Source organism: Platalea leucorodia (genome assembly GCF_965183815.1).
Source record: "Platalea leucorodia genome assembly, chromosome: 3".
NCBI lineage: Eukaryota > Metazoa > Chordata > Aves > Pelecaniformes > Threskiornithidae > Platalea > Platalea leucorodia.
The window spans coordinates 54,975,131-54,989,662 of NC_138825.1; the positions used below are offsets into that span (position 1 = coordinate 54,975,131).

Consider the following 14,532-nt stretch of genomic DNA (forward strand, 5'->3'; position numbering starts at 1 on the left):
AATAAACAAGTTAGTTAGATTTTTTTTTTGAACAGCAGCATTTGTCAATGGAAGAAATGACCTTGGAAAATTCTGGGAATATCAGTGTTTTGCTGATACAGTTGCATTTTTCTGGTTAAAAATACATTAAATTACCTATTTGTTTTTAAATAGTAGGAGTAGAAATACATAAAAATGCTCTAAGCAATCTCCATTAATAGGTTATTAAAAGAATGAGAGAATAATAATTAAGGTGTTGTAGTATTTGCGTGTTAACATATTTTATATTGTTATTTCATATTTAATAGATTGCTTAATGGTCAACTTACCCCATTTTGTCAAGGACAGTTTATTTAATGTGCTTCGTTTCCATGACAATCAGCTAATTTAATCTCTCGTGATTTAATTAACAGGTAGTAACCAAAAATATATAGCAAGTATTAGCATTTCATTAAAGTAATATAGCTGCTGAAATAAGATAAGGGGCTTAGATGCACAATTGGGACTGAAACTGTTTTTAATCTCTTGCTTTTATTCTAATAAAATCTTCTGAAACATTAAAAGGGAAGATAATTGTGACTTTGTTACTGCTAAAGATCTTGTTATTTCATTATCTCAATCCTTAAGAAGAGGGTTAGATAACATGCTTACATTTTTCTCTGTTCTTCATTCCTGCAATAACACAATTAGGTATTTATGTCTAATTGGCGTGTGTGCAACATCGTTTTCATCTTGTTCTCCTAGTTCACTTAACAAGCAAAGAGTTATTTATATTTCCATCAGTTTTTACTTCTGCCTCCACTGAAGTCAGTGACAGAGCTTCTTTTACTATAGCCAGAATAGGCCTTGCACAGGTTTCCTTGGTTATCGTGTGTTTTAGCTGTCTGGTAGCTATGGAGACCCATTTTGAGGGAAAAGACAAAAAACTATTCTGACACAAAACACTTGTTTTTGCCCTGCCTCTATTCAGGTAGTGTGCATTATAAATGTTCTTCTTGTCTAGGGGCCATAGAATTTTATTCACTTCTGGCATTATAATCTAGTTTTCCTTAGCTAACTTGGGTTTTGATTTTTTGAGGGTTAGTGAAGAAGGCAACAGTTCACATCTTTTGAGCGTAGATATGTGTGTAGTGCCACGCCAGGAATGATAAGGAATATATATATCTATATTGTGTGCTGCCCTATTAAGCTGTCAAAATAAAGGAGGCACAAATTATTTTGACAAAATTCTGTTAAGAATAGTAATTATGAAGACTGTCATTTGAAGGTAAATGTATGGATTAAAGTGTTTGAGTTTTCTTTTATTATTTAGCCACTTTCCACAGTCTACCATCAAAAAAGGACTTCATTCCATGTCCTGTCTCCCTTCTGTTACTGAAAGCGATGAAAGTGTAAGTGACAGTAATGTGGATATGAATCAAAGAGGGAGACACTCAAATGCAGAAGATTATTCTCAGGTAATAATTTTCCTAATTTTTTTTAACTTGACCTAGTTTTATATTCCAAGGGATAGTGAAAGGCAAAATAGAAAATACTTGTATCTCAAATGTAGGTTTTTAAAGACTTTTCAGTAAGCTTTTTTTTTCTATGGTATTTAAGTAATTTCGCTGCTCTTTGCACTTTATAGTTATATTGATGTTTACTGGGTGGGAAATCTTTCCTAATGCTTTTCATTTTAACCTTATTTTTTTATGATTTGTTCCTCAGTTTCTAAAAGTCCTATTGCTAACACTACAAAGTATTTCGGTTTTGCCCTTTAAAATCAATATGATGGGAAAGTATTAAGAAGATAGTCAGAGGTCTCTATAAATAAATGTGTACTTCATGTTACGATTAGTGTATTTCATCTACAGTGAAGGATGTACCCAGGCACATGGCTACTTGAAAAATGTAAACTTTATAAAATCATGCCTTAAAAATGGCATCCTCATTTGGTTCTTAATTGAAAGACTTCAGGCTAGATCTAGAAGAAGAGTTAAGACTTCAATGCTGAGTTTGCCTGCTCTTAAATTTCAGAAGTTTTGCCTTCTAAGGGAATCCTCAGCCATGAATTAGACACTCAAGCTTCCTGAGCAAAATATTTTATACGGGGAAATAACTCGCAACATAGAGAAATAGAGACTTACATATTCAAACAACCAAACAGAGCTCCACTGAAGTTATTTTATTTGCTCAACACCTACAAAAGAACCCAACTTGGCAGTGCCATTAGCTCCTCAATTTCATCCTTATTGCAGCAAACACTGCTCATAAGAGTATCTGATAACATTTCTCTTTTTGACTTTAAGAAAATTGAGAGAAAAAGCAGTCAAAAGCATCTTTCTAATGAAAGAAAATGCTTTCAATGAAGTTTATACTCAAAATCTGGATCCAGCTCAATAAACCAATTATGCTTTGGGGAAGATGTAGTCTCAACTTGTAAATGTTTACTACGGTTCTCCCCTCTACATTTATTTTCTATTCCAAGTAAAGAATGAGTACGTCTTCTGTATCTGTTACATTCAATATGATTACAATATAGAAAATAAGTTAAAAGAATCTATAAAATGTATTCATCCATAGTGCTGCATAAAGGAAAGACAGTAACAAAGTCCTTATCTGCACAATCCTGTAGTAAGGATGACCCAATTATTTTAAAATTTCCGCTGTTCTTTTCTGGGACAAACTGGTAAATATACTTGAGGATAACATTTGTGGTATTTGGTTGATGTATAGTGACTGCCTGTAGGGTTACAAAATCTGTTTGAAGACCAAAGACATACTGTTAAGGATAGTATTAGGTATCTTCATGAACAAAGAAAACATAATTTAGTTTGGTAAATTTTGAAATAAAAGGGAAATAATTTTCTTTGCAATTTTTGGAGGGCCTATTTACATGTTTCCTCTTCAGAATATACTGTAATACCATTTTTGTATTTCAGATCACAAACTCAGTTGTTTTAAACTGTTCTGTATCTATTGTGTATATAGAAAATGTACGTGTGTGGATATAGTTATTGGGTATTTATTAGTTTAAAATAAGGTGATTCTGTAGTGAAGGACAATTCTTTGCAATAGAATATATATTTAGCTATTCTTTATTTTGTTTACATTTTATAAACAATAGTTTAATAAGTACTTCATGACCTTTCTAAAGTATTTTTAATAACTGCAACTTAAGAAAATCATTACAAAAGCAGCAGGGTAAAAAGGAGCTGTAAGTAGCATCTATAATAATTATTTGTTGCATGATTTCAGTCTCTCTAGTGTACAAATATAGATTTAGTTAATTACAAATTAATAGACGTTTCTGTACTGGAAGCATAAAAGTAGTTTGGAACGTCACTTTGATTTTCTCCCCTAGTCCAAGAGTGTAAGAACCATGTGACTGTAGAAAGCTGGTCTGTCACAGTAGGACGTGCAGTCAAAGAGAGACAAGGGCAAGTAAGAAAATATGAGAGAGAGACATTGATAAAACCGGAATGGTTGGAAGAAGACATAAGTGTGACTTAGTCTGAGGGCAGTCTGATTCAGACATGAAATGTAAGAAGTCATGAGCAGCTAATTGACTTATACTTGAACCTTACTTTTGCCTCAATTTAAATCTCAGCTAAAAAAAGCTATGCCTATTAATAGCTGCAATATGTAAGTAGGACTGCATTTGTATGGGTTGCAAAAGAAAATAATGTTTTTAACGTGCAGAACAATCTTCTTTATTTCACATATTAAATCTTTTAATCAACAAAATTATGTGGATACCTCTGGGAGATTCATTATGGGAGAGATTTCTTTCCATAGTTTTAAAACTTGAAATAACAATATACATATAGATGTATACTTTAAAAAAAAACAAACAAACCAAAAACCAATTAGTGATTAAAAAAAACAACCAGTGAAAGAGAAACTTTGATATCCCCAGCTCACTGGGTTATGGCTAATTTGTAGAATTGTGTATTGTAGTATACTTAGTGTGAATAACTTTGTCTCCATTTTAACCTGTGTGATTACTATTCAGGGGACGTCTGCTTTAAAACCTTTGATATAGATTTGGTAAATCTTTGGGATGAAGCAGTTTTATGCTTTAAGCTGACTGAAATTCAGTCAGCTGCTGTGCCAGATCCTCAGCAAGTTTAAATTGGCATATTTCAATTCACTCTGATGTAAACTGTATGAAGTTACAGCACTGAATATCTGATTCCCTGTTCCAAAGGTCTGTTGTCACAGAAACAGAGACTAGTGATAAATGAAAGATAAAATTTTAGGAGCTGGATGTACCTTCTTTGAAGAATATCAAGTTGAAAGACGACATTATCCCTTGTGTCCGCAAAGTACTCATGCCAAAGAATAGAAATGCTTTATTATTGATTTTTACAAACTTTTTTTCCCCTGAATTTCCCATTTCCTCTGATTTTACAGTTCTGAAAGCTTTGTGGATTTGCATTAGGAAGAAAATCTTTAAAAATATCTATTTTTGGTAGTTAAATTGATCTTGAAACACACTGTTATTAAGAAAATATATTTTGTGAATTTTTTATTTAAAAACTCCATAAAATAGGGCCCAGTTCTTTAATGAAGAGGCTCGCTTTTATTCTTCTTCAATGGGAAGGTAAGTGATTTATATGTGTAAGACACATTGAAATGCATGTGAAAGTACATTTTTGGCTTGTTCCATTTGATTGGAAAAAAATATTTGTGGAATAATGGCTTCCTGAACTAGAAGGTCTTCAGCATTTGATTTTTCCTTTCATTTTTATTCCTTATCCAATTTTGTGGTCAGGAAAAAAGCAAAAACGTCATCATACGTAAACTGCACAGTGTCTTGCAGTTTTCTGGAACAGTAATTTTGGCAAACTCTTTTGAGAAAAAGATTGTCCTGGAATAGGGTTTCCTTGTAGCTCTGCCATTCAAAAGCCCACTTGAGTATTCTTCATTGTGATGAATTCTTTAATACAAGTTATCTCCAATTCCATTGAGAAGAAAGCTCTTTGCCTTTTGTTTGAGAAAATGTTGAACAGTAACAAAGCAAGAAAAATCTAATCCAAATATGTTTACTGTCAGAATTTGCAATGGCTACCAGATGTTTTAATAGACTGACCTGATTGCTACATACAGAAATCTTAAGCAGAACACTCTGATTTATCTTTGTGGCTTCTTCAGTGTCAAGCTCCCTGGCAATGCTACTTTCTCGACCAGAAGGGTTAAAATTGCCACTCTCTCCCAGTGACATAAACACAAGGCACTTGTTCTTTAATGTTCATGTTTACCTCATTTTTCTTACTTCAGTGCTATCCTTTATATATGAAAACTCAGTCTTATCTTCTGCTTGCAACTGATATCAGTCTATTTAGTTTGCATGCTCTGTTGTGTGCTTTTTTCATGTTCCCCGTAAACGTTCCAGACGGTTGTGTCGTAACAAGCTTTTTCTTCTCCTCATTCTAATCCTTCTTACAACATATTTCATAAACCCAGTGAATTGGTCTTGAGTCAACAGGAGGGCTGGGTAGCAAATACAAAATTCTATTTTCTTTACAAATGTTATAGTTTGGAAAATTACTTCAATCTGTGCAAAATGAAAATGCTCTGCTTATTTTTTCAGGAAAAAAAACTATAGATGAGATAAGCACATGAATTAGAAGAGGGACTTGAGCTCTCTAATTTAGACATTTGTGGTATAGAGAATCTTTGTGATAGGCCTGCAAATATCTACTTGCTTACACAGAATGGGACAGCTCCAACGTTAGAGACTGAATAAAAAAGAATCCAAGCTGGTAATCCAGTATTTTTAAGCCATTCCTATACCTCCGTCTGTGCAAAACTTTGCAGCTGTTTGTTCTTTTGTACCACTGCCTTTTTTCAAAAGCCACCTCTGTTGCCTTCTCCCACATCACAGCTAAAACTAGAGCTGATATTCCAGTTAGTGAAAACAGTGACTCAGGAGCAGGCAAAAAAAGAATGCATCCAAGTGACTATAGATGCAAAACCCTTTGATGATATAACTCTCAGGTCAACATCAAACCTAGAAATTTAATACAGGGCTGGATCTTAAGAAATATTTTGGTTGTCTTCATCATTTTGGAGGTAGATTTAAAATCGATTATTAATCTTAAAAAGGATGTATTTGAAGCTTTATTCCTTCACCTGCAATTATATCCAGAGAGCTTATTTTCGGAAGGCTGGTGTTTTTTACAGAAAAACTGGTGTGAAAAGTTTTGCCATGCATCATTTCTACAATAGAAAAGGATACTGGTTTTATAAAAATATCAGATAGATTTTGAAACATATTATTTGGTGGATTTGAATAAAATAATGACATAGCTAATGTTAGGAGGCTGAACAATACAAATGAATCCTTGAAAGTAACAAGATAGCTATAAATTTATGAATTACCATTATTTTTACAATTATGTCTTAATGATTATAAAACATAATAGATGATAAATCAGATTAAGTTAACCGGCGAATTTTCCTCACATTTTGCATTCAGATTTCCCATTGATTGCAGGAAGAACAATAAGTAACTAAATTCTCCCTGAATCTAACTGTGTGCATCCTTTCATGTTTCACAGCTGGATCCAAGTCTTTTTATTTCTTTCTTTACCAGATACTGTGGCAGCAGAGCTGACCTTTCAGACAATGTGTATTCATTAAGGAGGAAAAATGCCTGCAGTTTCTCTTTCTGTGCCAATGTCGTAGTTGCTGTAGCTGAGGCAATAGCATAACTGAATGAGAACTTCCTTGACACTCCCCGTTGTCTCAGAATCAGTGAGGTTTAGGTAGACGGACACATCCCGCGCCATTAGAGAAGCAGACAGCTTTTGACTATGTTATGTTTGGGCTCCAGAAACAGTAAATGAGCCTACAGGAGACTCTACACAGCGGCGGTTAGATTGCTTTCACAGCTCAAACTAGCTTAAGTAACATTACTAAGCATCCAGATTCTCCAGGGTACATTCTCCTTTACCGGAAATTCTGTTGAAGCAGTTTTTGAGGTTTTTCTGTATCTCTCCAGGCCTTCCTTCTGCCAGCTGTTAATACCTATAGTAAGCTGCCTATAGTAAGCTGCCACAGGTCTGTACTAGAAGCATGGGTCATGTGTACTGTCCATGAACAGTAGGTCTGGCAGAAAGTGCTACAGTTGTGGTGCAAACGTTACAGTCTCCAAGGCTTGTACAGTAGATCTGATACTTTTTATACTTTGGTTGTAGAATCATAGAATAGTTTAGGTTGGAAAAGACCTTTAAGATCACCAAGTCCAACCGTTAACCTAGCACTGCCAAGCCCACCACTAAACCATGTCCTCAAGCACTGCGTCTACCTGTCTTTTAAATACCTCCAGGGATGGGGACTCAACCACTTCCCTGGGCAGCCTGTTCTAGTGCCTGACTACCCTTTCAGTGAAGAAGTTTTTCCTAATATCCAACCTGAACCTGCCCTGGCGCAGCTTGAGGCCATTTCCTCTCCTCCTATCAGTTGTTACTTGGGAGAAGAGACCAACCCCCACCTCGCTACAACCTCCTTTCAGGTAGTTGTACAGAGTGATAAGGTCTCCTCTGAGCCTCCTTTTCTCCAGGCTAAACAACCCCAGTTCCATCAGCCGCTCCTTATAAGGCTTCTGCTCTAGACCCGTCACCAGCTTTGTTGCCCTTCTTTGGACACATGACATGCCCAGGATTTCTGAGAAGAAACTTGATAAATTGTACAGTTGACATGTACCTGTTTGGTAAATCCTGCGACTCCTACAAGAAATTTGGCAATACTGGAATCTTGCAAGTTCTAGACTCCCATGCAGAAATATGACAGCTCTATGCATGCGTACTTCTGAAGTCACAGTTTAAAGGGGAGAGGTAGTCCAGGTATTACTAGAGATTTTTCAGACACAAATATTGAGTCATGATTGTCAATGTCACATGACAAGTAATCACAGCTTGCCTTTTGTCTTGCACAGTTGTATGCACAGAAGTCTGGAAAGAGGAGCTGAAGTACATGGGCAATTGCAAAATCCTCTTGTGTCCTTTTCAGCTCATTTGCTCTAAAAAAGCAAGAAATTAATCTGAAAAGGGACATGTAAGACGTAATATATTTCAGCTACCAAATTATTCAACCATTAACAATTTCAACAATGTATGTATTTTTCTCTTAATTGCTGTTTATATTAGATCTGTCCCCAGCTTTGATTCATGAACATTCTTTAAAAAACCCACAACAGATTTGGAATAGAATTTAGGATTTGTGCAAAAATGGGACTTTCAAATTCTCTCAATAAACAATACTGCAGTTAAATTATAAGTATTAAATTATTTGCTGCTTCCTTTTTTGGGACACAGACACTTAAGTCTGTACTTTATTCTCTCAACTCTTTCCTTTAGTCAGTGCAGAGAAGATCAAGAACCTAAAATTTTGATAGAGATGAGATTCCTGAGTCTATTCTGGGCCTGTGGAGGTGCTGTAAAATGCTTCAGGAGGACTTTTACTGCAGCTAGGAATTAAAGTAGAAAGCCATAAGGCTTTCCTCTAAGGAAGCATTCACAGATCCCTTCATATTGTGTATGCAGGGTAGTCTGTAACAGGAGGGTTGAGGCAGACCAGGAGTTAGAGCACAATGACCTTCTGCAAGTTTTAGGTACTGTTGTGACCTGCCATCCAGTCTAACGTACTCAGACTCTCGAAGTTATCTCAGTCTGCCCCTCAAAAATGTTTCTAGATTTGTATCGAGAAAGCATAAAAGCAGCTCCAAATCAGTATAGCTCCCACAACTCCTCTTTGAAAAGCAGAACAGAAAATCACTGTGTGTGTCCAGATGTTGGCCAGCTCAATGTTATCAGTTTCAGCATTAGCACCACTGACACCGTAAAGATGGGTATATATGAGGAGTTTGGGTGGGGGGAAGGATGACAAATCTTGTTAAAGGGACACCTGGGATGAAAAGAAGCTTGCAAATTTGCAATAGCCTTTTTAGGCTTTAATAGTTATCTTTGCAAAGGCAAAGCTAGTCCAGTTAACCCATTAATAGTACGACATTCAAATAGGAAATAAGCTGGGAACTGTGGAATCTCTTTCTCCCGTTCTCCCTCCCTCATAAAAAAAAAAAAAAAAAAAAAAAAAGTGCAAGTGAGTCTTGCGCAGAGTATGTCATATTGCAGGTAAGAGGGCAGTCAGAAAGAAGGATGACTAGACACGCATTTTTAACAGTATCAAAGTTTTTAGTCTCTCAAGAAAAGGACCCTGTCTTTGCAAATTTAATGAATGGACTTTCTGAAAGGCTGGCTAAGTTTATTTCAACTTTAAACATAAGTGGATATTGCACTCATATTAGTTCAGCAGCCCTCACTTGGAAATGGGATTGACCAGGATAAAGTTGGTTGCCAAAAACATTAAAAAAGAGCAGGCTACTTTTTATTTATGCAGCTGATAGAAAACAAAAGATGCTGTAGCTATCAGGCATGCTGTTGCCAATGACAGCTGTGTACACTTGCACAGCAAGAAATGCTTGTTGGAAAAGGAGCCCTCCATATACTTTGCAAGAATGGAAACAGCATGGAAAAGAACAGAATTGGTTCTAGAATAGGACTAATTAGTTCTTAGAATAGAACTTATTTTATTGTCAAAGAACAGTAATATCAAAGAATATTCTTTTAGTAGCAGAGGAGTAGGCATGTGGAACAGCTTTTATCCTAGACTCCAGACACATGTACTTCTCTAGAAAAACATTGGTCTGTCTATTGGTGATGTATATGTAGGTGTTACGGTGAATCTTATTATTTCTATTTTTCTTTAAAAAAATACTACAATGATAACTTACTAGTTTGTTTCCATCTCAGGAAATACTGCCCCAAACTCAAGAATTTTATTTAACAAAATAATGCAAGATTATAATCACTATTGTTGTTTTTTGTTGGTTTTTTTTTTTTTTTTCACCATATAGGAGACCACCCTCTTTTGGCAGCAAAATGCAGAGAGACCCAGTAAAGGTAAGTGTGTTTGAAGTTTATATTCAGACTTCTGCCATTCCCATATTGTTTGGCCTCAATGTTAATCCTCATGTACAAATATCAACAGTCTTATTTACAGGTGTTGGTTTTATGGGAAAAGATTTCAAAGAACTGGTAATAGCATGTATAACTACATAGAGTAGAATGTTCAGATATTAAAAAATTGATATTAAAAAAACCCTAATTTAAAAGAATATTTGGAAAAAAATAACACTTCTCATAAGTTACTTTCCAGTAAAATATACTCGGTTTTGTACACAGAGCTCTTTGTCTAGTCACTGTGAATTATACTTTTTTTTTCCCCCTGAAATAAAAGGCAAGAAAAAAAGGACAATTTCCATTTTACTGCTTTTTTAAAGTGTTTGAGATTAGTATTTGAAGAGTATTCAGACTGAGTAATTTTTTCAAAATGAGTACTTCTTTGTTTAAGTGAATGTTTTAAGGATTTGGTCAGGAGAAGTTAGTAAGAGCCTTCTTTTTAAAAGAAGTGACCAGATTTGCTTGGTTCAAACCTCTCCTAAAACTGACTGCTAGGAAACACCTTTCCTTTTACCAGAGTTCTGAAAGTGAGTCTCAGAGCAGAACATGTGAAATGTGAATAGGATTCATGCTATATTTACACCATGATTCATACATATGATACTCATCTAGGTTTTAGTTTTCAAGTCTTCAGTCCATGTAGAAGCCTGTGCAATGCACCTTTGCTTTTTAAGCATTTCTGGAAGTTGATTCTCATGGGGGGAAAAGGCATAGAATGCCATTTCTTAAAACATTTTTTATTTTTTATTTTGTTCTCTGTAAAATATCTATGATCCCTTCTTCCAACAACTGAGAAATATAAGTATCCTCTCAGTTAAGTATCCTCTCAGTTAAAGCATATGCACAACTTCCTAACTTCTACAGTAATTAAACCCAGTAATTTTACCCAGGATGTTTAGATATTTTCACAGTTTTTAACATTATCTTCATTCTGGAAAAATGTGCAACCTATCAACTATCTCTAGTAACCCCCAAATAGGGTAATACAAGATAAGGTTATAAAGAGAGGGGTGAAAAAAAAACAGCCAAAAACCTGGGTCATACTAAAAGTATAATGAAGAGTGAGAATACATTTATGATTTTTAAATATCTTGAAGCAAATGTAAATAATACTTCTCCAAAACCTATACTAATGAATAGTTTTTAAACAAATTTGGTAAATGTATGTTCAGTACAGGACAAGTATATATTTTTGAGGTTATACTTTTAAGAACTGGTAATGATTTCAAGCGCTATAGTGCTTGAATGTCTTTTCTTATGAATTCTTCTTATTATTAGTATTATCCCAGTAAAAAAAGAACCAAACCAGAAGAATCTCACTGTATCAAAATGCTACAAGTTAATAAGCTGGAAATATATCCTTCAGTTATTGTGTCACAGCTCAATGCCAGAACCTAATAGAAATGTAGTAGTTTGCAGTAAGTGACTCTAAGCCTGCCATGAATGTGTTGGGATCTTGGAGTATTTTTGTAGCTGTCCCTATTAATTGATTCTGAAGTTAGTGTATCTCAATAGCCAGATTGCCATCTTTTCTGCTTACTCAAAAGTCTACTCAAGAAATGCCCACTGAAGAAAAGTTCCCATAGCACAACCAAGGAAAAGGATGAAGTGGACATGTTTCCATTCTCTGGCCTATAATACTAATAATTCACATTACTACTGTAACAAAATCCTTTGTGCTGAGGTTCTCTTCACAGTCTCCAGGCCATCTCAACCCATACGTTGTCATTTCTCTATGCAAAGTCCATTTATTCCAACTTTACGTAGAAAATATTACTAATCATTACAGGATTCAAAGACTGGAGCTCTATGCTCCTATTAGGTGGTACAGGTATGATTGCTTTTCTTTAAATAATACAATTCCTTTTAATGTCTTAATTAGTTATTAACTAAACTCATCTTCATAAAATTATTTTTAAAAGAAAAAAAATCATTGAGAAAGGAGGCCTAGTAATATATCTTGGTTTAATGCTTTGCATTGTGCCATGCACTGTAGGTTATGAAGGTTATTTCATATTGCTATTACTTCAAAACAATTCATTATGAGACTTTCAACTCCGCAGAGTATCTGGGAGCATGAATCATGAACCAAAACTGAGAGAAACAGAGAAATCTTTTAAAAAATGTTTTATTTATGAGTATGGGGGTTTTAATACTCTTTTTAACATGGCTAAAAATTGCTCAAATTTTGCAAAGTATGTGAATGAGAATTGAATAACTTTATCTCTTCGAAGTTTGGTTACAGGTCATTAGACAGTTAAATATATGAATATCCTAATGTCAGGAAAGTTCTTTCTGTTCACTTGAAGTGGATTTGAAACACATTCCTATTGAGAACAGTGATATTTTACAAGTAAACTCATACATATAAACAAATCCTTTCCTGGTTAAATAATTTCTTTTCAATACTTCAGTACCTTTTGGTTTTGGAATCTCCGTCCTTTTATGCTTGTTTGAAAAAAAAAAAAGACGTTTAAAATATTCTCATTAAACTACTTAGGCTGCTGAAGTCCATTGAAGTTTTGCACTCTTGAGGTTCACCAAATGCAATGAAAATTTTTTGTAAAAGTATAGTGCATTACTGTCTTTCTTTAGAATGTCCTCAGAGTAGGAAATCATAGCTTTGCAAATCTACCAGAACAAAAAATTTGTCCTAAAACCTATAATTACACTTAATTCTGCTTTGTTGTGAAATGAAAATTCGTACATTTACACTTATTCTGTGTTGCTGTTACAATAAAGCAGTTATATTCTTAAGATGAAGTGCTTTTCTATGATTTCCAATTGCTTTTTTTGCAGATACTGGATCTGATGGAAGTTGTTTGTAGTATCACATTATTCTCATGATTATCTGTTATCTCACAGGAATCTTGCTGTTCCAGTATTTGTCCAGAGGTGTAATGAAACTAAAATACAGGCTCAAAATGGCAAAACCAGAAAGTGAAATTTCAAATGAGCATGCTGGAATTAAGTATGACATTGTTGTACAGTGTATACAGGATATATTGAAGTAGTACATAGTAAGGTGGAAAATTTCTTTGATGATGTGGACAATCTTTATATTTTCCATAAAATTAGCTAGAATTTGACATTCTATTAAAGTGGACCTGAAGTTCATAGGTTGGTTACCTTCAGCTTTGCAGCATTATGTAACACTTTTTTCATAATGAAAATGCAATTTGTTTTAAGGCAGAGCATGTATAATACTTCTGTTTCTTTGTGTGATTTTTTCATCAACACCCTTCGCCCCCACCTCGCCCCCCTAAGAAAAATCCCCAAACCCTAAGCTAGTCTGACGTGTTCTACCTGGATGAAGCTGTCTTGCCTTTCAGTTCATCTACCCATTTGCCTGCATTTGAAATTTGGTTTATTGGCATTGGACTAAATAACCTGTAGTTGGTTAGATCACTTTTCATATTTTCTTTAGAACATTTGCTAATCTTCAAACTCATGGTAGGAAACCTATGTTTAAAGATGTCTTAAGTACCATTTTGTGGATTGGAGATTTCCTGTGCTGTTATCTGTGTGCTCTGTTATGGAAATCAGCTACAGCCTTCATATTCACTGCATTAAGTTCTTGCAATTTCTGGTGTAAATGGGAAATTTCCATTTTTGTACTTCTATTCCAATAAGCCAGCCTGTCTATCCCTTCTTACTGAAAATTGAGGCAGGGGACTCATTTCAATTTTGAACCATTTTGAACATTTTCTTTACGAGGTAGTATTTTCTTGTGCTTTTTCATTTATTTGGCTAGGAGACATTTTAATTTGCTTATTTTTGTTTTCTCCTAAAGAGCTAGCTCATGACTATAAAGAGCCAGATACAAAGCGTCCAGATACTGAATAAATGTTGGCACCGAAAACTGTAGTCAGTTTGATGAGGGGGGCTTGATTTTCATTTAAGCATCTCAGTAAAGTGCTTGAAAAATTATGAGCACTTACCAAAAGCAATGACAGCATTTGATGCTAAACTGTTTTAAAATGGGTCTTCTCACTTTCTTAAGAACATTATTCTTTCTAATAATTTTGGAGGGATCATGCAGTACAGTATTTTCTTACCATAAAAATAGGGATTTTTTTGATAAACTCACAGAACTCACTGTGTTCATTTGCTGTTCTTTCTGTTTTCCCTTTTTGGATTAATTATTCTAGTTTGTATGCTGCTCTGCTCTTAGTTATTGATCTGGTTTTATTTGTCTTCTGTTTTTTGTTACAACGCATGTTTTGTTATTACTTCTGTACTTGAATGTTTTCCCTCATGCATCGTTACTTTTTTTCTCTTGTTTGTAACATTCATCTTTGTTGCTTGAGTTCTAAGTAGCATAAAATTCTTGAATTCAAATATGCTGTTCCCTTTTCTGAAGCTCTCTGCAGTGTTTAACTTTAATAAGCTCATATTATATCCCTGTGTATTTGAGCAGTATTTGCATTTATTCAAGGAATAAATTATATGATAATTACAGACAATTATTTGCTGAAATTATCTCCCATACGTCAGTTTTAAAATACTATTTTATACTGAACATCTCTTAAGATTTGCTTCAAAT

The 14,532-nt window shown here is 34.6% G+C and overlaps 1 protein-coding gene across 1 annotated transcript in view; it reads left to right on the top strand.

Annotated features, from left to right (window-relative positions):
- The window catches only part of ADGB (androglobin), a gene marked incomplete at both ends in the record, with an annotated part of 126,416 nt that overhangs the window by 47,790 nt on the left and 64,094 nt on the right, over nt 1-14,532 (top strand). Inside the window, 2 exons of the mRNA XM_082305584.1 lie at nt 1,292-1,436; nt 9,881-9,926. Of these exons, the coding sequence (XP_082161710.1) occupies nt 1,292-1,436; nt 9,881-9,926 (191 nt within the window). The remainder of the gene's footprint in view (nt 1-1,291; nt 1,437-9,880; nt 9,927-14,532) is intronic.